The sequence below is a fragment of the Monodelphis domestica genome, chromosome 1 (genome assembly GCF_027887165.1).
Source record: "Monodelphis domestica isolate mMonDom1 chromosome 1, mMonDom1.pri, whole genome shotgun sequence".
NCBI classification, from domain to species: Eukaryota; Metazoa; Chordata; class Mammalia; order Didelphimorphia; family Didelphidae; genus Monodelphis; species Monodelphis domestica.
The window spans coordinates 600,500,825-600,524,349 of record NC_077227.1 but is presented as its reverse complement, the minus strand read 5'-3'; the positions used below and the strand labels follow the sequence as shown (position 1 = coordinate 600,524,349).

Genomic DNA, 23,525 nt, shown 5'->3' with positions numbered 1-23,525 from the left:
AGCCTGGGGATTTGGAGCAGCTATCAGGTGCAAAGCATGCCCATGGCCATAAAATATACAGCTGTCTTCTGTGAATGTAATGAATGTGGGAAAGTCTTTAACCAGAAGATTCTACTTATTAGACACAACCTAATACATACTGGAGAGAAACCTTATGAATGTAATAAACATGGAAAAGCCTTTTTTGGCCTCTCATCTCTTACTCAACATAAGAGGATTCATAGTAAAGAGAAGCCCTTTGAGTATAGCAAATGTGGGAAGTCCTTCAGTCAGAGAAGTCACCTTAGTTGGCATCAGGGAATTCATACTGGGGAGAAACTCTATGAATGCAGTGTTTGTGGGAACATTTTCAGTCAAAAGTCATCTGTCATCCAGCATCAGCAACATTATGCCAAAGAGTAAAAATTGGGGATGTAATGAATTCTGGAAATACTTTAGTCAGACTTGTCCTTTTACTAAATGCACAAGGAGTTAAGGTGGTACAAGCGGCTACATAAAAATATAAAGTCAATCCCTCCTATTTTATTTAATTTATTTATTTTGAAACCCTTACCTTCCATCTTAGAATCAATACTGGATATTGGTTCTAAGGCAGAAGAATGGTAAGGGCTAGGCAATAGGGGTTAAGTGACTTGCCCAGGGTCACACAGCTAGGAAGTGTCTGAGGACAGATTTGAACCCAACCTGACTCTCAATCCATTGAGCCACCCAGCTGCCTCCTGATCCCTCTTATTTTAAATGAACCTCATCTTAAAACTTGTTGCCATTTCTGGTTGCTATTCAGTTTCTTGTCTTTTTCTGCTAAACTTCTTCTTCACCACCTCCATCGTCATCGTCATCGTTGTCTTCTTCTTCTTCTTCTTCTTCTTCTTCTTCTTCTTCTTCTTCTTCTTCTTCTTCTTCTTCTTCTTCTTCTTCTTCTTCTTCTTCTTCTTCTTCCTCTTCCTCCTCCTCCTCCTCTTCCTCCTCTTCCTCCTCTTCCCCCTCTTCTTTCTCCTCCTCCTCCTCCTCCTCCTCCTCCTCCTTTTTATAAATGTAAATCATTTGTCAACTGGAGAATGGCTTGATTTCTTGTAAATTTTACTTAGTTCCTTATATATTTGAGAAATTAGACCTTTGTTAAGGAATTTTGATATAAAACTTTTTCCCCAATTTGTTGCTTTCCTTCTAATTTTGGTTACATTTATTTGTACAAACCCTTTTAAATTTAATATAATCAAAATTATTCATTTTATTTCTTATAATATTCTTTGTCTCCTTTGGTCTTAAATTCTTCCCTTCCCCATAGATCTGACAGGTATACTATTTTATGTTCACCTAATTTACTTATAATATCTGGAGAATACCAGACATGTTAGCATCTTAGAAGTATGATTGATGTATTGATATTGTATCCTATATATTCATTTACCAGACACATGGTCAGATCACTTAATGATCATTGTATGGAAAGGGACAGTCCAAAGGACAAGTACAAAGGACAAGCAAATTCCTGGGCTGGGCATTGCCAGCCACAGTGTTCTGGCTCGGACTATATTCCTTTACAAAACGCGGGTTGGATTAATCTCCTCTTTGATTTCGTCATTGTCAAATCAACCAATGTTAAAACCTATATCATGTTATGTATTCATTAATCACTTCCCACTTCACAAAGCCACTCTCTTACATCTATTGCTCTTACTTCTCTTGCCTTGCCTCTCTCCCTCTTGCCTCTTACATCTTGGTCTTGCCTATAATGCTCCTCATGTCTGACTAATTTACACAACTGAGTTGCCCCACATATCTCCCATTAATCTCTTGGCCATCTGGTCCATGGGGTATATCCCAGAGTTCTCAACTCCCCACATGTTCTCTTGTTTCTTATACTTATAATTACTCCACTTGTTAACTTATTCTAGAGAGGTATTAACGGAGTTCGCAATTCCCCATGTGTTTTAACTTGTGGTCTCTGAGTCTTTATTCCTGCGTCTCTCCCTCTGACTGCCTTATCTATCCATCCATATTCCTCTAGCCTCCAAATCTCCTTCTCAGGTCACCACCCACAGTTTCATTATATAGGAGCTGATGGTAGTTCTGATAATATCACTCTTTATATTTGTCATATACACATTTTTAATTGATCTTGGTATAGGGTGTGAGATACTGATCTACAAATAATTTTTGCCATACTGTTTTCTAATTTTCACAACAGTTTTTGTCAAATAGTAATTTCTTATCCCAAAAGCTCGGATCTTTGGGTTTATCAAATACTAGATTGCTGAGGTCATTTACTCCCAGTATATTTCATTGATACACTCCTTTTATTTCTTAGTATCATATTGTTTTGATGATCACTGCTTTATAGTACAGTTTGAGATCTGGTACTGCTAGGCCTCCATCCTTCACTTTTTTTTTCATTAGTTCCTTTGATGTTCTTGATCTTTTTTTCTTCCAAATAAATTTTGTTATTATTTTTTCTAATTCTACAAAAAAGTTTTTTGGTAATTTGATAGGTATGGCACTGAATAAGTAAATTAATTTAGGTAAGATTGTCATTTTTATTATATTAGATTGTTCTACCCACAAGCAAATAATGTTTTTCTAATTGTTTAGATGTAGCTTTAATTGTGTGAAAAATGTTTTGTAGTTGTGTTCATATAATTCCTGTGTTTGTCTTGGCAGATAGATTCCCAAATATTTTGTATTGTCTATAATGGTTCTAAATGGAGTTTCTCTTTCTAATTCTTGCTGTTTAGTTTTGGGGGAAATAAATAGAAATGCTGATGATTTATGTGGGTTTATTTTGTATCCTGCAACTTTGCTAAAGTTATTAATTATTTCCATTAACTTTTTAGTTGTTTTTCTAGGATTTTTCAAAGCATACCATCATATCATCTGCAAAGTATGGTAGTTTACTTTCCTCATTGCCTACTTTAATCCCTTCAATTTTTTTCTACTCTAATTGCTGCTGTCCTTAGCATTTCCAGCACAATATTAAATAATAGTGGTGATAAAGGGCATTCCTGCTTCACTCCTGATCTTATGAGGAAGGCTTGTAATTTATTCCCATTGCTTATAATACTTGCTGATGGTTTTTAATAAATACTAATTATTTTGAGGAAAGGTCCTTTTATTACTATACTTTCTATTGTTTTCAATGGGAATGGGTGTTGTATTTTGTCAAAGACTTTTTCTGCATCTACTGAGATAATCATCTGATTTCTGTTAGTTTGTTTTTTGATATGTTCAATTTATGTGGATGGTTTTCCTAATATTAAACCAGCCTTGCATTCCTGGTATAAATCCCATCTTGTCATTGTGAATAATCCTTGGGATAATTTGGTATAGTTTCTTTGTTAGTATTTTATTTAAGATTTTTGCATCTTTTTTTTTTTTTTAATTCTTACCTTCCATTTTAGAATCAATACTGTGTATTGGTTCCAAGGAGAAGAGTGGTAAGGGCTAGGCACTGGGGATTAAGTGACTTGCCCAGGGTCACACAGCTAGGAAGTGTCTAAGACCACATTTGTATCCAGAACTTCCTGTCTCGGGGCCTGGCTCTCAATCCACTGAGCCACCCAGCTGCCCCCTGCATCTATATTCATTAAGGAGATGGGTCTTTAGTTTTCTTTCTCTGCTTATGGTCTTCTTGGCTTGGGTATCAGTACCATATTTGTGTCATAAAAAGAATTTGGTAAAACTCCTTTTTTATTTTGTCAAATAGTTTGTATAACATTGGGATTAATTGTTCGTTAAATGTTTGATAGAATTCACTTGTGAATCTATCTGACCTTGGGGATTTTTTCTTAGGGAGTTCCTTGATGACTTGTTCAATTTCTTTTTCTGATATGGGATTATTTAAGTATTCTATTTCCTCTTTTGTTAGTCCAGGCGAGTTATATTTTTGTGAATGTTCATCCATTTCACCTAGATTGTCATATTTATTATGATGTAATTGAAAATGCCCGCCTCTTATAAGAAATACAGAAACAAATGCAGGAAAGGGTTCCATCATAAACTCTGCACATCATCTCGACGAGAGGTGATCCAGCTAGGACTACATTTCCCAGAATCCCTCAGAGATCTAGTTTTCCAGAATCCCTTTGGGTCGAAACCTCCCCAAACGGAAGCGGCGCCGCAGGTGCTGTTAGTCAGACTTCTGTTGGACTCTCAGCCAGCTTCGTCCTGTAGGTAAATTACGCTCTGCTTTCACTCTTACGCGTGCGTCCGGGTGATTGTCCCAGGAGGGGCCCGAGTGCTGTGGGATCTGGTTACTGTGGGACGTGAACTGAGGCGGGGAGAACCGTTCGAAGCCTCCCCGCGTCCCTGGGGGAAACCAACACGAACTGGACCGTGTCAGCTCCGAAGCAGCTGGGGCCGAGAGCATGGGGGCCCCGCCCTCAGGTCTTGGAGGCTTGACTGCTCCCTTGCCCTATCCTCTTCATAGTCAGTCAATAAACATTGATACAAAAGAGGCAAAAGAAATGCCCTTGCCTTGAAGGAGCTTTCAGGCTGTTGGGGGAGGCACCCGGGCAACCTAGGCTGGAATTTAGCTTCCAGTTAGCTAGTTGGGTACATTGGGAATAATTGAGAGAAGGCACTAGAATTAAAAGGGGTTAGGAAAGGCCACTTAGAAGGAAGCTAGGAGGTGGAGATGAGGAAGGAGGGTATTCCAGGCATGGGGGACAACCAGGGAAAATGCTGGGGAGTTGGGAGATGGAGTGCCTTGTTTGAAGAAGAGACCCGTGTAGCTGGATCCAAGAGTACATGTTGGGGTATAAGAAACCTGGAAAAGGTGGCTTATGAAGGTCATTGAAGACCAAACAGCATTTTATATTTGACCCTGGAGATGACAGGGAGCCAGTAGTTTCTTGAGTAGGAAGATATTAAAAACTCATATTCTACTTTAATTTATGCTTTCAGTTTCTTTAGTGCCAAGATGAGAGGCCATCTCCTTTGGTAATTACTATTAAAACACCTTGTATTTATACGCTTGCACCCACAGAAGATGAACCTCCAAAAGTTTGTGATTTTCCATCTTGAGAGTTATATTGAGCAATTAATTATAAGATTTCTTAGAAAAGTACAGTCCAAGGAAGTGGAGAAGTTTTGGAGACAAAATATATAGTTCTCATTAGACAATTGAATTTTTTTTTCTCCACATTCAGCAGTTTCAGTCATATTTAACTTTTTGTGTCCCCATTTGTGATTTTCTTAGCAGAGATACTGGAGTGATTTGCCATTTCCTTCTCCAGCTCATTTGACAGATGAGGAAGCTGAGGCTAACAGGGTTAAGTGGCTTGTCCAGGATTACACATCTAGTTAAGTGTCTGAGACCAAATTTGAACTCATGAAGATGAGCCTTCTGGACTCCAGTCCCAGTATTGTGGAACAACAACTGGTAGCATGGCTTGAATGTTTATTTTATGATCTTATTGTATAAAGTCCATATTATTTTCCTTGTGTGAAATTATTGCTTTGATTACAGTTTTGGATTTACAGTGTTTAAAATAATATTTCTATAAAAAAGAATAAAGTAATATTAGATCAGGAGTGTAACCAGTCACAGATCCCTTTGACAGTCTGTCTGATGAAGTCTTTGGACTCCTAAGAATAATGTTTTAAAATGCGTAAATGAAAATGCATAAGATTACAAAGGAAAACAATTATATTTAAATATAAAAATTTTTAAACACATTCACAGACCTCCCTTGGTTAAGAACCTCTGTGCCAGAGTGAATTTATTTACTTTCCCCTCCTCCCCATGTATGGTAGGCTAGGTTGGGGAATGTTTTAAAGCATTTAGATTCAGTTTTCAACCATGCATTTGGCAGTCTCAGTCAAGGCTTAGGCATAAAACAGATTTAATCTAGATAATAATTAAGGTATATTCTTTTAAAATTGACTGTATCCAGAATTTAAGACTATATGTCAAAATGTTAGCATGCTAATTGGACCTTAAATTTCAGGTGCAAAGGTGCAGAAACAAGACTTCAAGTCTTTCTAATCTCTTCTTCTGAAGAAGCAAATCCTGCTTATTAGATCATATATATAAAGGATATATTCTAGATGTACATCCTTCTACCCCCCAACTCTTCTTTACCTCTGAATTTTCTGTTTTCTACGTCATGTAAATCTGCTAGGCAGTGCTGTAGCACAGTGGATAAAGCACTGGACCTGGAGTTGGAAAGTACCAAGTTCAGATGTGACTTTAGAAAGCTAGCAAAATGTGATAATGATGGCCAAATCATTTAAACTGTTTGCCTCAGTTTCTTCTTCTGTAAAATAGGGACAATAAATAGCATATACCTCCAAGCATCATTGTGAGGATAAAATGAGATGATATTTGTAAAGTCCTTTATAAACCTTATAAATGCTGTCTATAATAATATATACTGTCTTTTTAAAATTATTTTTTTAGTTACATGTGGAAGCCATTTTTGACAATTTTCTGATATTTTAGAATTCAGATTTTCTCCCTTCCTCTCTCTTGAGGCAGTAAATAGTCTGAAATATGTTATACCAGTGCTTTCATGCAATACATATTTCTATATTGCTCCTGGGATGATAGAAGACACATATTACACATACAATAAAAAGCCCATGAAGGAAATAAAGTGGAAGATGACCTGCTTTGATCTGCCTCGGGCAAGGTCCAACCTCACTCGGGACTTCAGGGGTTCCCTATAGGTGGCAAATGGTCAGTCTAGAAAATAACAAATGGAAGACAGCTGTATATTTTATGGCCATGGGCATGCTTTGCATCTGATAGCTGTTCTGCCATCCCCAGGCCTGGTGTTTATTTTTATACCCATTTTCTTGGCACACATGTCTAAATAGAGATAATTGGAAAAGTGATACATTAACTTTTAACAAATCACTTGATTAACATTCTGTATTCTTGTATTGTGATTATAGATTCTTGACAGAATAAAGGTTTCACAAATTATTTTGTCACAGGTAGCTTAATTTTCTCATTACCCTGTGAGGAGCTTGAGCTTACAAACAATCAAAGAAATTTACTTATTACTTTTAATAAAAAGAAATAATCAGTCAGAAATTCTTAAAGACAATTCAACAATCATAACATTGAGGTTGAGAGGTACTAAGAACACAAGTCAGATTTAATATTAGACTGATCATTTTTCAGGGTTTACTAGGGAGTTTCTCAAGGGGAAGAATCAAGTCACTGATGCTTGATGAAGCTTGGTGTACCTACACATTTTGTATGGGTCTTTATGATTGATTTGTATGCTGGCTTCATGAGAATTACGTTTCTGTGAGTGGGAAAGTCCTGGGCTTGGCTTGGAGCTATGCTTTTACTGGGAATTATGTACCTAAGTAAAAGTTAATCCATGGTAGTCTTTTGGGATTGGGTTTGAGGGTCTGATCTTTTGGTGATGTTTTAGAGAAATAGAGTACAGGTATTTTGCACTTGCATTATTGCATATAACCTTCTGAGGTTAGGGGGAATAGCAATCATGTCAATTCCATAGGTAAGGGATGTTAATGAGAGAGGTCATGCAAAGGGGGATTTGAGTGGGCAGTCACATCTTGCCAAGGGCCACTCTATGGCTTCCTTAGCTACCACAAGTGACTTTGTCAAGACATTGTGGCCTGATGGCTCCCAGCATTGCTCAGCAATCAGCCTCTAACAGTTCCTTCTTTCACTAACACTAACATTTTTCTTCATGAGTCCTTTGTAGATATCTTGGAAACTTACTTTGTTGATAATAGTTTAGTCCTTCACAGTTGATCACTGTGTAATATTTCTGTTACTATATACATGGTTTTCTTGTTCTGCTCACTTTACTTTTCATCAATTCATATAAGTTTTTCCAGGTTTTTTTGAACTCATCCTATTCATTATTTCTTACATGCTATAGTATTCATTACAATCACATAACATAACTCATTCAGCCATTCCCCAAGTAATAGATAGCACCTTAATTTCCAATGCTATATAAAGTTCTATATAAATGCTATCTATAACAATATAATATATGCTCTCTTAAAGAAAATATATGAGAAGGGAGATTTATAAACCAAGATGATTATTATTGAGTATGGAATTCTTGAATCAGTAATAGACTACAAATATTCTTGAGAGTGAATTCATCCACTTCTGTTATTAAAGACTGAAGGTATTCTGCTGGTGGTGTCTTAGACACAATATATGCTCTTTTGTTTAAAGAACTGGTTTGGGTTATTTTAGGAGAAGGGGAAAAAGGAGTTCATCTTTATGTCTCTCTATTGTGTCTCCATTGTAGAAAGATCATAAATTTTTCTCCTTTGTTAGCTTATAGCTCACATACATCTTTCATCTCCAACATTTGTATTCTCAAGCAACAGTTCTATAATATCTGCCTCTATCCCATCTTTATGATCTCATACTGAATCATCTTTCCATATTTAATCATGTGATATGTGCTACTCACTAACTGAGTAAAGAATCCCTTAAAATCACTCCAAAGTTGGTCGTCCTTCTACCATTTAAAGAGACAGTCCTTGGGAGGTAGGAAATATAGGATTAATCTCCGTCCTGGTTCATGAGCCCTCACATCATATTGTTCTCCAATACAGTTGTCTGAATCTTCATCCTTGGTCTGGATGCAAAACTTGACATTCACACATTTGTTTTCTGAAACAAGAAATGCTTCAGATGCTGATTTATCAAGTGACCCTAGGATCTTCATCAGTGGCGTCATCTTCTCCCTCAACCACAAGAATACCTTTTTGTTCTTCCTCTCTAAATTGAACATTCACTGTCACATATAAGTACTCTTGTGGAAAGGCCTTTTAGACCCTGGAGATGGCATCTAAACTAATGGTGAGCTTGTTCAAGGAGAACCCCAGTCCAGAGGCATCTAGTCAAGTCAGGGACTCTCAGAGATGTAGAGTATACCAGTATTTGGATCCTTGCCATATACTGCTGCTTTGGTGTTATGTTGCTGCTTCCAGAGCCCATCTTCTAGGTTTAGGATTGGGAATCTCTTTAGGAAACTGTGGAGGAGAGAATTTGCAATGCACGCAAAGGACATCATCTATCAGTCAAGTGACAATTCCATTTGGAATGTTCCTGGGAAAAGAGTTGGAGCCAAGCCAACAGCTGAACTGGTCTGGACTTATTCTGAACTGGGCTGAGAGGCTTTTGGTCTGGACATTGGGCTGCTGGTGGCTGCTGGTGGAGACCCTGAAACTTTTGCTGGCTGGTTGAGGTTACCTGGCTGATTGACAGAGAAAGAAGAAGAAAAGACAGTTGTCCTCATATCTCTCTCACTGACTGTTTCACAAATTGTGATAGAGATTGCCATATCCTCAGTATCCTCCACCCTTAAGTGCATTATAGATAATAGGGAAAACCCCATCCCTCTTACCTTATCCTCCATCCTTTCCTATCTTCCCCCCAAAACCCTTACTTGAGTTAAAGAAGAGTAAAGAGTATTTTCTCAAAAGCATCCTAGTTCACATTGTTAGAGTTAAAATGGTTGAGGTCTTAAACTGTAGTGAGTTAAAATGGTGGAAGATATAAATTGTGTTAGATATAAGAGAGGGAGAGTAAATTTGACCGCAGAAATATGTTTCACTACAGTGTCTTGGTTTTAAATCAAATATAAGGTGGTTGCCAGGGAAATATTCCCAATTATTCAAATACCCAAGTCAATTGGGTTTTATAGAGATTTTTAATTAACAATACAATGAGTAATCAAAGAAAGAGAGAGAAAGAAAGGAATAAGTATGAAGGGCCTCAAGCCAATATGGCCTAGACCTGAGTCTTAAGAGAGAAATCAGTCAGTTTTTTTAACACTCACCACAAGGTCTGACTAAACAAGGATTCTAGTAACACCAGGCCAGCTCCATCTCAGCTGACTTTACCAGAGAGCCTTCTAGCCAGAGACTGTTCCAAAAGGCCTCTCTCCAGAGCCTCCAGAGGGACAGAGTCCCCTTAGAGGAGCTTCAGGGAGACCTCCTTAGAGATTGTCCTCCAAGAGTTTCCCTTCTCCAGAGCCTCTCTCAAGAGATTCTTCCCAAGCAATCCTCATCAGAGATCCTCCAAAAGGAATTCTCCAAAAGGAATATCTCCTCAAGAGCTTCTGCTTTTTCTTATATAGGGGTTTTTCTCCCATGTCACCTCCCCTAAGTCCCTACATCTACCAATCACTGTAGACGCTTTCCAAAGGACTGCCCATCTGAATTCCTGCTAAGTCGACAAATCTCAGTAAGTCTGAACCAGTGAAAACACAGCTGAGTCAACTAATCTCATTAAGACAAAACTTGCCCGACCCTTTTAGGTACCTAGCATCTCATTGTATCAATTCTAAAAACAGGCCTGGCTCAAAGAACTCCTTGCCCCACCATAAGCATGGATCCAAGTACTTTCTTTGTTTAGCAAGGACTTTTTTTCCCCTAAAGCAGTCTTAAGTATGGTTGGAGTAGAGGTCCTCCCATTTCTGATGCTGGCGAGTTCTCACATCAAAATGGGGAATGTTTCTCAGTAGGGAATTTGTTCCAATTAAGAATTCCCTGATGGGAAAATTTTTAACATTCACAAGTCTGAGAGATTTCAAGATTTACAATCCCCCCTGATGATCATTGGGAGACTAGTCTCCCCATTGATCATTTAACATAATCAATTTGTAATCCTAAATGCACTTCTAACTATAGATATACACAATATTCAATTTTCTAAGAGAAATTAGAATAGTGAGAGAGGGATAGTAAAGAAAAGAAAGCAAAACTAATGTTTTGCTAGGCACATTGACAGAAAGTCAAATTAGGGGCAGTCCCTTTTGGCATAAATGTGTACATTTACAATAAATGTTCAATCAAAGTTCAGTTCAATCAATCATATCCAAAGTTCATTCTTGATCTTGTAGGTTTCCAGCATCTTTCTGCAACAGTTCATTCTCTGGATATAAAAGTTTCAAGCTTCTTTCTTGAAGATCTTTTCTTGAACAAAATCAAAATCTTGAATTTTTATAAAAGTACAATCTTAAACAAAAAATCAAAATTCTTGGATTTTTATAAAAATACAATCTCAAAAAATTCAAAATTCAAAAATTCTTAGATTTTAAATTAAAATACAATCCCCCCTGAAGTAGGTGTTAAAAAACATCAAGTTTAGCTCAGAATGCAATGTTCAGTTATGGGGGTGTATGAGTCAATTATCAAAAGAATAGAAAAACAATCAAAGACATAAGGAAAAATTCAAAATAGGCCCTTGTATAGGTCCAATATAAAGTAATTTCTATCCCACAAGTCTGTAGGACAGAATGCAGTAATATTTCACTTAGCCATTTGTAGCCAAGACTACAGGAAGTTGCCATAATATAAGAAGAAAAGAATTAGAATTCTATTTTGATAGGGAAGCGTCATTCCCTCGTCTGATTTTTTTGTCATTCTCAGGGATATAGGGAGCCAGCATGATAGTCAAACTTTGTACTTGTATGAGTACTTCGTAAAGAGTGTAGATACAAGGAAGTCCTACAACTTAACATATGTCAAGCGTCACAACCTCGAGTCTCACATTAGTATTTTATGTGTGCTCTTTTGGGCACTTTTCAGGTTAAGTCTGTGCTCCTTGTTTTTTATCCCTTTTTCTGGAATCATACATAAACATTTATCACAGTCCTATAATATTTTATCAATAAATGGCAGGTTCCCATAGTTTAAAGCTTTTAGGTATATATTGATATTATAGCAAGAATATATATATATATATATATATATTAACTTCTATTACTGCAGAAAAAAATATTAATATTAATTATGTGTACCTTCATACAAAAATGCGAAAAAATCAAATATTCTAATCAAAATAAAGAAAAGAAATAATAAAAATAAGGAAAAAATCAGTAATTCAATGTGTTCTCAAAAAAAAAAACAGCATCCACTTGTCTAAGGATTATTATCTCTAATGCATATGATAGGATAGAGTCAATCAGTCTCAGCAGAAGATGCTTTCTTCACATGTGAGCAGTGAATCCAAGAGTCTTTTTCTCCAATCTTTATGGATGTTGGAGTAGTTAACAATATTTGGAATGGTCCTTCCCACAAAGGCTGAGTTGCTCCAGTACGCTTGAAATTCTTAATATACACTTTATCTCCTGGGTTCAGGTCATGCAGAGAAAAGTCTATTGGTCCAGCTTGTACTGCAGCTCCGGATTCATGAAGTTCACGTAGTTTGTGCTGTAAATCCTGTATATAGGAAGCAATAGTAATATCTCCCCCTAATAGTGAGGTATATGCCGGGGAGAAAGGCTTAGCCTGTATAGGCGGATGTCCAAAAAGCATCTCAAATGGTGAAATATGGAAGTCTCCTCTAGGCCTGCTTCTAAGATAAAATAGGGCCAGAGGGAGAATTTCAGGCCATTTTAAATGGGTCTCAGTGCATAATTTGCCAATCATAGTTTTAAGTTCTTTGTTCATCCTCTCTACTTGGCCTGAGCTCTGGGGATGGTATGGAACATGAAATTTGGGAGTTATTCCCAAGCAAGAATATATCTGATTTAGAACAGAATCAATAAAATGACTTCCCCTATCGGAATCAATACATGCTGGCAGGCCAAAACGAGGAATAATTTCCTTCAAAAGTATCTTTGCAACAAAATCCGCCGTGGTTCAGGTCGCATGAAATGCTTCCGGCCATCTGGTTAGTTGATCTACAATTACTAGACAAAATTTATAACATCCAGCCTTTGGCATCGTTATGAAATCTATCTGTAGATGTTCAAAAGGTGTGTAAGCCAGAGGACGTCCACCAAAGGCTTTTCCATGAAATGCATATTGGTTATATGCCTGGCAGGTAGAGTAGCTGAATACACTTTAGAGGCTATGGTAGTTATACCAGGGGCTATCCATACTCTCTTAACAGAGTCCACGGTGCCCTGGGTGCCAAAATGACCATTTTTATGAATAGATTGGCAAATTTGGTTATAGAAACTTCTAGGGAGCAGGGGTTTTCCTTCAGATGACACCCACACTCCATTAATCTGTTTTGCTTTGAATTTTTGTTTCCATTTTTCCACTTCCTTTTCATTATAGGAAAGTGGTAAATTTAAATCATTAGTAGTTGTTAATGTTAAAATTAATTCAGGCCCTTCTATGGCTGCTAGCTTTGCAGCGGCATCTGCTCAATCATTTCCTCTAGAGACAGGGTCAGTGCCACCTGTATGGGCAGAACAATGAACTACAGCTAGGGCTTCAGGAAGCTGGAAAGCAGAAAGAACTTCATTAATAATTTCTGCATTAGCTATAGATTTTCCAGCTGAGGTTAAGAATCCTCTCTGGAGCCGTAACATTCCAACTGAGTGACAAATGCCAAAAGCATATCTAGAATCTGTATAAATTGTTGCCTTTTTATCCTTGGCAATTATACAAGCTTGCTTCAGAGCTATGAGTTCTGCTTCTTGAGCGCTAATGTTAGAAGGTAGTGAAGCTGACCATTCAGTGGCAAATTCTGAGACTACGGCAGCTCCAGTGTAACGTATGCCATCCCTCATAAAAGAGGAACCATTGGTAAATAAAATCAGATCTGCATTGTCTAAGGGAGTGTCTAAGAGATTATCTCGAGGCGTTTCTGCCATGGACACTAATGTTTCACAATTGTGTAATGGTTCTCCTGAAGTTGGTAAATCTGGAAGCAAGGTGGCAGGGTTAAGAGTAGTACAACATTTTAAAGTAATGTTTTCACTATTTAATAAGTTTATTTCATATCTTGTAATTCTCTGATCTGAGAATGCCTGTATTTTATGTTTTATCAATAATGCTTCTACCTCATGTGGGCACATTATTGTTTTTTTTTTTGTTTTTTTTTTTAAATATATTTTATTTGATCATTTCCAAGCATTATTCGTTAAAGACATAGATCATTTTCTTTTCCTCCCCCCCACCCCCCATAGCCGACGCGTAAGTCCACTGGGCATTAGATGTTTTCTTGATTTGAACCCATTGCTTTGTTGATAGTATTTGCATTAGAGTGTTCATTTAAAGTCTATCCTCTGTCATGTCCCCTCAACCTCTGTATTCAGGCAGTTGCTTTTTCTCGGTGTTTCCACTCCCATAGTTTATCCTTTGCTTATGAATGGTGTTTTTTTTCTCCTGGATCCCTGAAAGTTGTTCAGGGACATTACACCGCCCCTAATGGAGAAGTCCATTACGTTCGATGATACCACAGTGTATTAGTCTCTGTGTACAATGTTCTCCTGGTTCTGCTCCTCTCGCTCTGCATCACTTCCTGGAGGTTGTTCCAGTCTCCATGGAACTTCTCCACTTTATTATTCCTTTGAGCACAATAGTATTCCATCACCAACATATACCACAGTTTGTTCAGCCATTCCCCAATTGATGGGCATCCCCTCGTTTTCCAGTTTTGGGCCACCACAAAGAGCGCAGCTATGAATATTTTTGTACAAGTCTTTGTGTCCATTATCTCTTTGGGGTACAGACCCAGCAGTGCTATGGCTGGGTCAAAGGGTAGATATTCTTTTGTCGCCCTTTGGGCATAGTTCCAAATTGCCCTCCAGAATGGTTGGATCAGTTCACAACTCCACCAGCAATGAATTAATGTCCCTACTTTGCCACATCCCCTCCAGCATTCATTACTTTCCTTTGCTGTTATGTTAGCCAATCTGCTAGGTGTGAGGTGATACCTCAGAGTTGTTTTGATTTGCATCTCTCTGATTATAAGAGATGTAGAACACTTCTTCATGTGCTTGTTAATAGTTTTGATTTCTTTATCTGAGAACTGCCTATCCATTTCCCTGTGGGCACATTATTGTTAATGGACATCCCAATACTAAATCAACAGTTTTTGTTACTAGTAAGGTTGTAGCAGCTACTCCTCTAAGACATGGTGGTGCTCCTGCTGCTACAGGGTCCAATTTAGCAGAATAATAAGCAATTGGGCGCTGAGAAGGTCCCAAAGTCTGAGTTAACATGCCAGAAGCTACTCCTCTTTGCTCATGCACATACAAAATAAATGGCTCGTTGTAATCTGGGATGCCTAGAGCAGGGGCAGACATGATAGCCTTTTTTAGATCTGATAGAGCTGACAAGTGTTCAGGCTCTAATTTGAGGGGTTCAGGAACCGAATCCTTTGTTAATGCTATAAGGGGTTTAGTAATTTCCCCATAGCAAGGAATCCATTGTCTGCAAAACCCTGTTGCTCCTAAAATTGCTCTCAACTGTTTCTTGGTAGTAGGAGCTCTTAAATTTTGAATATTCTCGATTTGTTTTGGAGAAATATAATGAGCACCCGCAGACAGGATGAATCCCAAATATTCTACTTTAGGGAGACACCACTGAACTTTATCCTTCGAGATTTTATGTCCTCTTTTGTACAATTCCAAAAGAAGGTGTTTGCTATATTCTTGACATGTTTTTGCGTCTGTTGAAGCCAAGAGGAGATCATCTACATATTTGATTAATTTGCTATTTTTAAATGTTATATTGTCTGTGTCTTGGCTCAAAATTTGCTCAAATAAACTCGGACTTTCCACATAACCCTGTGGGCGCCGACTCCATGAATATAGTGAGCCCTTCCAGGTAAAAGCAAAATTATGCCTGGAGTTCTCATGTATAGGTATGGAAAAGAAAGCTGAACACAAGTCTACTACTATAAAGTATGTAGCTGTGCTAGGAATAGAGGAAATAATAGTATTTGTGTTAGAAACTATGGAGTGTCTCTTTATAACGTGATTATTCACTGCCCTCAGATCCTGTACGAATCTATAGAGGTGCTTACCATCGGGCCCTCTTTTTGTTTTTTTAACTGGCAGGATGGACGTGTTGTATTCAGATTTGCAAGGGATTATTATTCCCTGTTCTATTAATGAGTTAATAACTGGTGTAATACCCTCAATTGCCTCCTTTGAGAGGGGATACTGAGGGATGGAAGGAGGTGGGCTAGATTTAGTTTTTATCTGCACAGGAACAGCAGATTTAAGTAAGCCTATTTCGGAAGAAGACATGGCCCAAAGAGACTCCAGTATATCCTTAGGTATTTCAAAAGTGGAAGGCTCTTTTGCCTCCTGGTTTTCCGAGAGAAGTACAGGGAGTAAATTTAAAGATTCCTCTGGTACTTCCAATGATAAAGAACCATCTGGTGAACAATGTAATGGTGAAAATTTCACCTTTTTAAGATTGTTGTAATATTGAACAATGGCCACCAAGGAATTTACTTATGAAATTCCTAAAATGAAACACTCAAGTCAGAATGGAGTTTATGGAGGTTTAATCACAATGGGAGTAGGGAAAGGAGAGGGAAAGAAGGAGAGAGGAGAAAAGGGAATGGGGCTACTCAACCTCTGACCAAGGCAGAGGGAGTTTTAGGCCCAAGGCCAAGGTGGAAAGAATCAGTCCTTAACTCATGTGACCGATCTGAAGGAAAGCTGTCTGCGGGCGTCCTCCCTGTCCAAGCTTCTAACACCAACTGTCCTCTCGCTCTCTCCACAAGAAGTGAGCGAATTCCAGAGGCTGTTCCCTACCTCACTTACTGTGCCTCACAAGTGCCAGAGTGTTTTTCATTTAGGATTTGGCGACCAAATAATTATTACATTCAGTTTCAAGCCTAAATTTAACCTTTACACTATTACAGTGTACAGTGTTCTCCAGGCTGCTTATTTCACTCTGCATCATTTCATGTAGATCTTTCCAGCTTTCTCTGAAACCACCCTGCTTATCATTTCTTATAGCACAGCAATATGTCATTACCAACATTTACCACAATTTGTTCAGCCATTCCCAATTGATGAACTTCAATTTCCAATTCTTTGCCGCCACAAAAACGGCTGCTATAAATATTTTTGTACAAAGTAGGTCTTTTCTCCTTTTTTATGATTTCTTTGATATATAGATCCCAGTAGTGATATTAGAGAACCAAAAGGTGTACATAGTTTTATAATCCTTTGGATCAGTTTACAACTCCACCAACAATGCATTAGTGTCTCAATTTTGCCACATCTCCAACATTCATTCATCACTTTACTGTCATATTGACTAGTCTGATAGGTGTGAGGTAGAGAGTTTCCTAATCACGAATGATTTAGAGCATTTTTATATGATTGTTGATAATTTTGATTTCTTCATCTGAAAATTGCTTATTTCCTTTGGCCATTTGTCAACTGGGAAATGACATGTATAGAATGAACTATCTTAAGAGGGAATTGTCTCCCCCTTAACAAGAAGTCCTCACAGACTGTGCCTGCTTTTCAAGCATGCTATTGAAGGAATTTTTGTTCAAGTACAAACTTTACCAGATGACCTCTGAACTTCTTTTCCAACTCTGAGATTCAGTGTTTCTCTGATATGAAGTAAAAGTAATGACAGATTTTGGCAAGTGGTTTCTGAAACCCTATAGCTTTTTAGTCACGCTTTATTGACAGGTAACAAGCCAAGTTATGCAGAGCTACTCAATATTCTTTCTGATTCTGATGTCATATAGTTATGTAACTACTTTGGAAGTCAGTATTTATTCTTTTCATAAGGAAGAGAATGAAAATTACTTTCCCTCAGTTAAAAGAGGTTGGAGGCATAGAGATGTTGAGGTCTGTGTTCTAAATCTTATAACCAGTTAATGACAGAGCTGTCAATTTAGGGTATATTTCCTTTCTCAGAAACAGAACTGTTCCTTGTAATGTTCTACAAGCACAGGAACATGAAGGTGTTAGGGGAGTAATATCTTTGATCCTTGTCTCTTAACCAAGAAAAGGGCAGGACAACAGAAAGTATGGGCACTTTCTGACCTATCTCTGTGTGATGTGAAGGAGAAAGGAAAACCACCCTAAACTGTTATGTATAGTTTTTTTTAAAACCCTCACCTTCCATCTTAGAATCAATATTGTGTATTAGTTCCAAGGCAGAAGAGTGGTAAGGGCTAGGCAATGGGGGCTATGTGTTACATTTAGTTTTAACATGTTGAGTCTGGAAGTTGCAAGAGAAGACCAGGTTTCTTCATGTTCTCTTTTTCTTCCCCTAATCCTGCATTCTCTGGACTTTACCATTCTCCAAGAAGGGAACACAGAAGAAGAAATGGTTCCTGTGTTCCTGGCATCCAGATCTCAGGTAAGTTGGTCTTTCCTGAAAGGTAGTCACAGTTTCCAGAATATATACTTTTCCTTCCCTCATCATGAAGCTTTTCTGCCCAGCTCTATCCTATCCAAGAACAAGAGCCCCCAGTTCTTAAACCCTAGGAAACTGGCCCATTTTTGGTGGGTGATAGACTCTAAAGGATTCTCCCTGCTCTAGTATCTTTCCTTAGTGTGTCCCAGTGATGGGCATAGTATTGGGAAACAAGATATTTTTTTAGCCCAAATGCCTCTCTCTTATGCCTTATTCATTATTCCATGGTACACAGTACTCAAAGCCTTTAGCATTATTGTAGACCTACCTCTTTTCTGTCTCATCTATATTTTTAAAGTACTTTTTGTTCACTCCTTTTCCCAGGACTGAGAGGGCCATAGGTGAACAAGAATGTATTTGTTTCAGGAATCAGTTACATTCAAGGATGTGACTGTGAACTTTACCCAGGAAGAGTGGGAGCAATTGAACCCTGCACAGAGGGAATTGTACAGAGATGTGATGTTGGAGAACTATAGAAACCTCATCTCTCTGGGTAAGGATAACTTCTCCCTTCTATTCAGAATCATTGGGAGGGGCCACCACCTTGACAGCTCTAGGGGCGCGTCTGCTTCAGAGCGAAGTTGCTAAGAGCTTTTCAGTTGCTCATCTGATTTTGCCTTGAGATTCAGATCAAAGATTTCTAATCCTTTTTGAAAATTTTACTGGGAATATAGTTAAAGATGGGAGGTTTCATTTGCTACCCCACCTCCTTGTCTCAAATTGTACCATTCTTGTCCTCAGTTCCCAGAGATTCTGGAAATAAGGTTTGAGCCTCTTTCAGAAATTGGTTCAACTCTTGGCTTTGCTATTCTATTCTAACCCAGTAGGATAGTAGCATGTTATATTGGAAAGAGGAAGGAGTCAGACAAAAATGTATTTGTCCCAGCTCTTTTTCTTCTTAGCTCTGTGATCTTGAGCACATAAATTATTTTGCTTAAACTTGTTTCCTCATATGCAAAATGAGACTATACTGATGATGTAGTTCTTTACAGTTTTCACATTAGATAAATATGTTTCCCCTCTCTTTGCAGAAAAAAAGGCAAAAATTGACTTCTATCACAATTCTGTGTCTCCAGGATAAGCTGTTAAGTCTCATTCACTTCTCTGTATACAGGACTCCCCATTTCTAAACCTGATGTGATTTTTCAATTGGAACAAGGACAAGAGCCTTGGATGCTTGATGTGCAAGGAACTGAAAGGCAAGCGGTCCCAAGAAGTACCTCTTTGAGTGAGTAAAAGAGAGCCTGGAAGGAACTTAAAGGAAATAAAAGCCTAGGTGTTTAGTGAGGAGGTGTTCTCAGTGATCCTGAAGTGTACTGAGATGGTATCATGAGCCCTAACGGAGTTGGTTTTTTTCCCATATTGTATTGGTGGGGGTGGGAGATCTGTTTTTCCTTAACTATTGCCTCTGACTCCAATCTCATTTTTTAGCTTAATATGCTTTATCTAGAGACCATCATTCATTATTCTTTGAAAGGGTATCTATCCAAATTGCCTTGGAAACCTTATATATTCTGATATTCTTATTCATCAATATTCTTTGTACTTTTAAGAATGTTGAAATGTTAACCCAATTCCTGAATAAGCTTAATCATATTTTTGCATGCCTTTCTGATTATTTTCCCCTCTCCCTAATTCTTTCTTCTTTGTATTTCCCCTGTTCCTAGCTTCTTTTTAAGTTATAACATAGTTCATGCTTGCCCAATTATATGGATGATTCAATTGGCATTATTTTTAGCATCAGTATTCTGTATTCTAAGGCATAATAATACCTTATTCTAACAAATAATTTTCTTTTTAAATAGCACAAAGATATATTTATATGTACACATTTTTATTATATTAATTTACATTGTTTTCTCTTGTTTGTAGACTGGGATAGTAACTCAAAGACCTATAGAGCAATTCCAAAGCAGACCATTTCAGAAGAAATAAAAGCGCCAGAGATATTAATGGAAAGAGCCACAAAAGAAGTTACTGTACCTGAGGTTAGAGTGGAGAAGAAAAAGGAAAACTCTGAGGGGAAGATATTGGAAAAATCTCTTTCCCAGGAGAGAGGTTTCAAGAACATTTCGGTCAATATCTCCAAAAATTCCAATAAGGAGAAAAGCTCTGACTGTAATGTATGTGGGAAAACCTTCAGACATATAAGTAGTCTTCGGAGACATCAGATTACTCACACAGGAGAAAGACCCTATGAATGCAGTGAATGTGGGAAAGCTTTCTTTGACTGTTCATCCCTTACTATACATAAAAGAATTCATACTGGAGAGAAGCCCTATGAATGTGATGAATGTGGGAAAGCCTTTTTTGACCGTTCACATCTTAATCGACATCAGAGAATTCATACTGGGGAAAAGCACTATGAATGTGATCAGTGTGGGAAAGCTTTCTTTGACCGGTCATCTCTTACTCAACATCAGAAAATTCATAGTAAAGAGAAGCCGTATGAATGCAATGAATGTGGGAAAACTTTCATCCAAAAAAGGGACCTTAAACGACATCAGATGACTCATACTGGGGAGAAACCTTATGAATGTGGTGTATGTGGAAAAATTTTTAGTCACAAATCATCTGTAATTCAACATCAGCGACGTTATGCGAAAAAATAACCCTAGGAATATCATGAATTTTGGGAAACTATCAGCCAAACTTGTCACTTTATTAAATGCTCAAGAATCTACGCATGTTGAGAGACCACATGAAAACTTTTACTTTATCTCCCTTATTTTAAATAAACCTATTGTTCAAACTTACTACCATTCCTACTTGCTATTTAATTTTTGTCCTTTCTTTTGCTTGGCAGCAAATGAGCAAGTGGTTTGTTGGTAGTATGTCATGGGCCTGATGTTAGATACTTGAAGTACAAAAGTAACTGAAAACTTCTGAAAAATGAATTTTCTCTGGTCTTGTGGGGACTCAGTCTGAGGGGGACACAAATACTCAGGAGGAAATTAAAGTCCTCATATCCTCCTAAAACATATGTCTTCCTTGGCAAGATGTCCAAGTAGATTGAGGATTCCTTGTGAATGACTGACCCTAATTCTGAGGTTGGGATAGTTTGGGGCCAGTTTTACATTCCATATGAGGCTGAATCATTTAACAAACATTTTTTGAGTCCTTACTATGTTTTGGGCATTGTGCTATACTCTGGGGATTCCAAGAAAGATAAAAACAATCCCTGCCCTCTAGAAGTCTATATTCTGGGGAAGATAATGGAGGTGGGAGGGGCACCTGAACATGGGAGACACAGGAAAAGCCTCCTAAAGGTGGACTTTGAATTGTCATGAAAGAATCTAGGAAATAAGATGGCACAGGATAGGGAATGGAGACAATAGAACAATCTAGGAAGAGGGGCAGCCTGTGCAAAAACCCAAGACAGGAGAGAGCAGTATAATTGGTACAGAGAGGAGTAAAGTGTAGAGAGACTGGAAGGGTAGTTAGGAACCAGGTTATATCGAGCTTTAAAAGCTGGAGGACTTCTGTTTGGTCCCAGAGGTAGCATATAGGGAAGTGGCATGGCCACAACTATGGTCAGAAAATTTACCTTGGGGGAGAAGCTTGGTGGCTCAGTTAATAGAGAGCCAGGCCAAGAGATAGGAGGTCTTGGGTTTAAATGTGACTTCAGACACTTCCTAGCTATGTGTCTGGGCAAGTCACTTGATCCCATATTGATTTGCCCTTACTGCTTTTCTGCCCTAAAACTAACACACAGTTCAGATTCTAAGACATTAGGTAAGGGTTAAAAAAATTTTTTTTCACTGACAACTGAGTAGAAGATGAATTCGACTGAATGTTGTTACATGGTATTCTCCAATGGAATTAAGTAATTGGAGCCCTGCAGTGAGTTTGATGCTATCCTCCCACTACTTGTGGGGGTTCCAGTTATTAAAAAAAAAGACCACTATTTTCATTTTAGGTGGGGGGTTCATATGGATTTGAGATTCTAAATAGATTAATGCTGTCTCAGATTCCCTTGTTTTGTTAGCCAACCAACCCCCTTAACCACAATCTGGCTCCATCCTATCAAGGTAACCTATTTCTTAATTTTCATCTTCATGAATTTTCCATTTCATCCAGAGCAATCAACTGTGTTTCTCATTTTCTAAATTTCTTGTGATTTTCCTATTGGAGAAAGATAAAGACACATGTAAGCATAATATAAAGAGAGATCCCAGAAAATACCTCTTCAGGTAAATGAAAAAGCGGGGGTGAATAAATTGGATAGATGGAAGTCACTGGAATGAACAACCCATTATCATTTAGTTGGAGGGAGTTCTGAGTAGCCCTAGGACATGTTCCCTAAAGTTTATGTACCGCCTTATATCCAGGAAGGAAAACACTTTTTTCAAGCAAGATGGGAGTGGTAGGCACTTTTTCCTCTACTGGAATTATCTACTTTTTTCATATGTAATATGAACCTTACACTAGCTCTTGTCTTCTCCACTCCATATTCTTTCCTTGTTCATTGATTGTTTCTTTTTCCCAGTTTCCATCTTTTCTCTGAATCATCTTTGATATTCCTACTCATCAGCCTTCTGCTCTACTTGACCTTATTATCCCTACCAAGTTCTTCCATATTCTTCATTTAGCTTGCTTAGTGGGCTAACCGTATTCCCCCTTCTATCATCGCCTACTCATCTTTTTCTTTTACTAACCCCAGTTTACAGGCTAATCTGTTTTTGAAAGCTGCTAATATCATAGATTCCCTAGTAGACATTCAGTTTCCTTATCATTTTTCTATTTTATTTGTCAACTTTTGGCCTGGGAAGGTCCTATTCCAGTCTCTCCCTATAGTAGGAGCCAGCATGATTGTGGCTGCTGCTCTATAAAGCAGCCATGCCACAGATGTGGAGAGAGCCTCCATCCTCTGTGAGGAAGCATACACCACCTCTTCTCCCATTATTCCTCCCCTGGGCTCTGTGTGTAATTGGAAATCTGTTACCCTAAAAACTACATTTCCTGGGAGCCCATTGACTTCCTGTCGTTATGTACTTCCTGCAGACAGAGGATATTAGCCAGTGGGTTGGCTGGCCTCAGCTCTTTGGCTTCCTGGCAAGGATGGTGGTGGTAAGTGTGGGGATTTTAAAGAGGCTGATTAGCCATGGGCATGTGGTTGGTTTTATTTTGTTACCTTTTGATCCTTTTACATCTAATGATCATTTAATAAATCTCCTAAAATATAATATTTTTATTTATTGAGATTTAATTTTAATTTTTTTCATCTGTATATCAGAAGGCAGCTTCACTGGCAAGTAGGCTGGGCTAGTCCTGCAAGGGAAGCTGCTAAGATGTTTGGTTTCCCTGCTGCCTGAGGCATAAAAGTTAAGCCTGAGGAAATTTGACATCAGAGGTTTTATCAAAGCTCTTGCCCACCATGACCCTGTGTCTGTGGTGACTGGAGTTTGAGAAACTGGTGTAAAGTC

At 38.1% G+C, this 23,525-nt stretch overlaps 1 protein-coding gene across 1 annotated transcript; it reads left to right on the top strand.

Annotated features, from left to right (window-relative positions):
- The first annotated feature begins 3,940 nt into the window (after positions 1 to 3,940).
- Positions 3,941 to 20,855, top strand: LOC103099756 (zinc finger protein 2-like). Its single transcript, XM_056817778.1, has 5 exons — positions 3,941 to 4,166; positions 17,993 to 18,042; positions 18,466 to 18,592; positions 19,214 to 19,327; positions 19,972 to 20,855. The coding sequence occupies exons 1-5, from the start codon at positions 3,941 to 3,943 to the stop codon at positions 20,709 to 20,711; spliced, it is 1,257 nt and encodes a 418-aa protein (XP_056673756.1). The 3' UTR covers positions 20,712 to 20,855.
- Positions 20,856 to 23,525: the final 2,670 nt, after the last annotated feature.

Bases quoted from the DNA above. Each gene is read 5' to 3' on its own strand.
- LOC103099756 (XM_056817778.1), top strand. From the start codon at position 3,941: ATGCCCGCCTCTTATAAGAAATACAGAAACAAATGCAGGAAAGGGTTC. The intron at 18,043-18,465 runs GTAAGTTGGTCT...TATTTGTTTCAG, and splicing joins TCCTGGCATCCAGATCTCAG to GAATCAGTTACATTCAAGGA. The intron at 19,328-19,971 runs GTGAGTAAAAGA...TCTTGTTTGTAG, and splicing joins CCCAAGAAGTACCTCTTTGA to ACTGGGATAGTAACTCAAAG.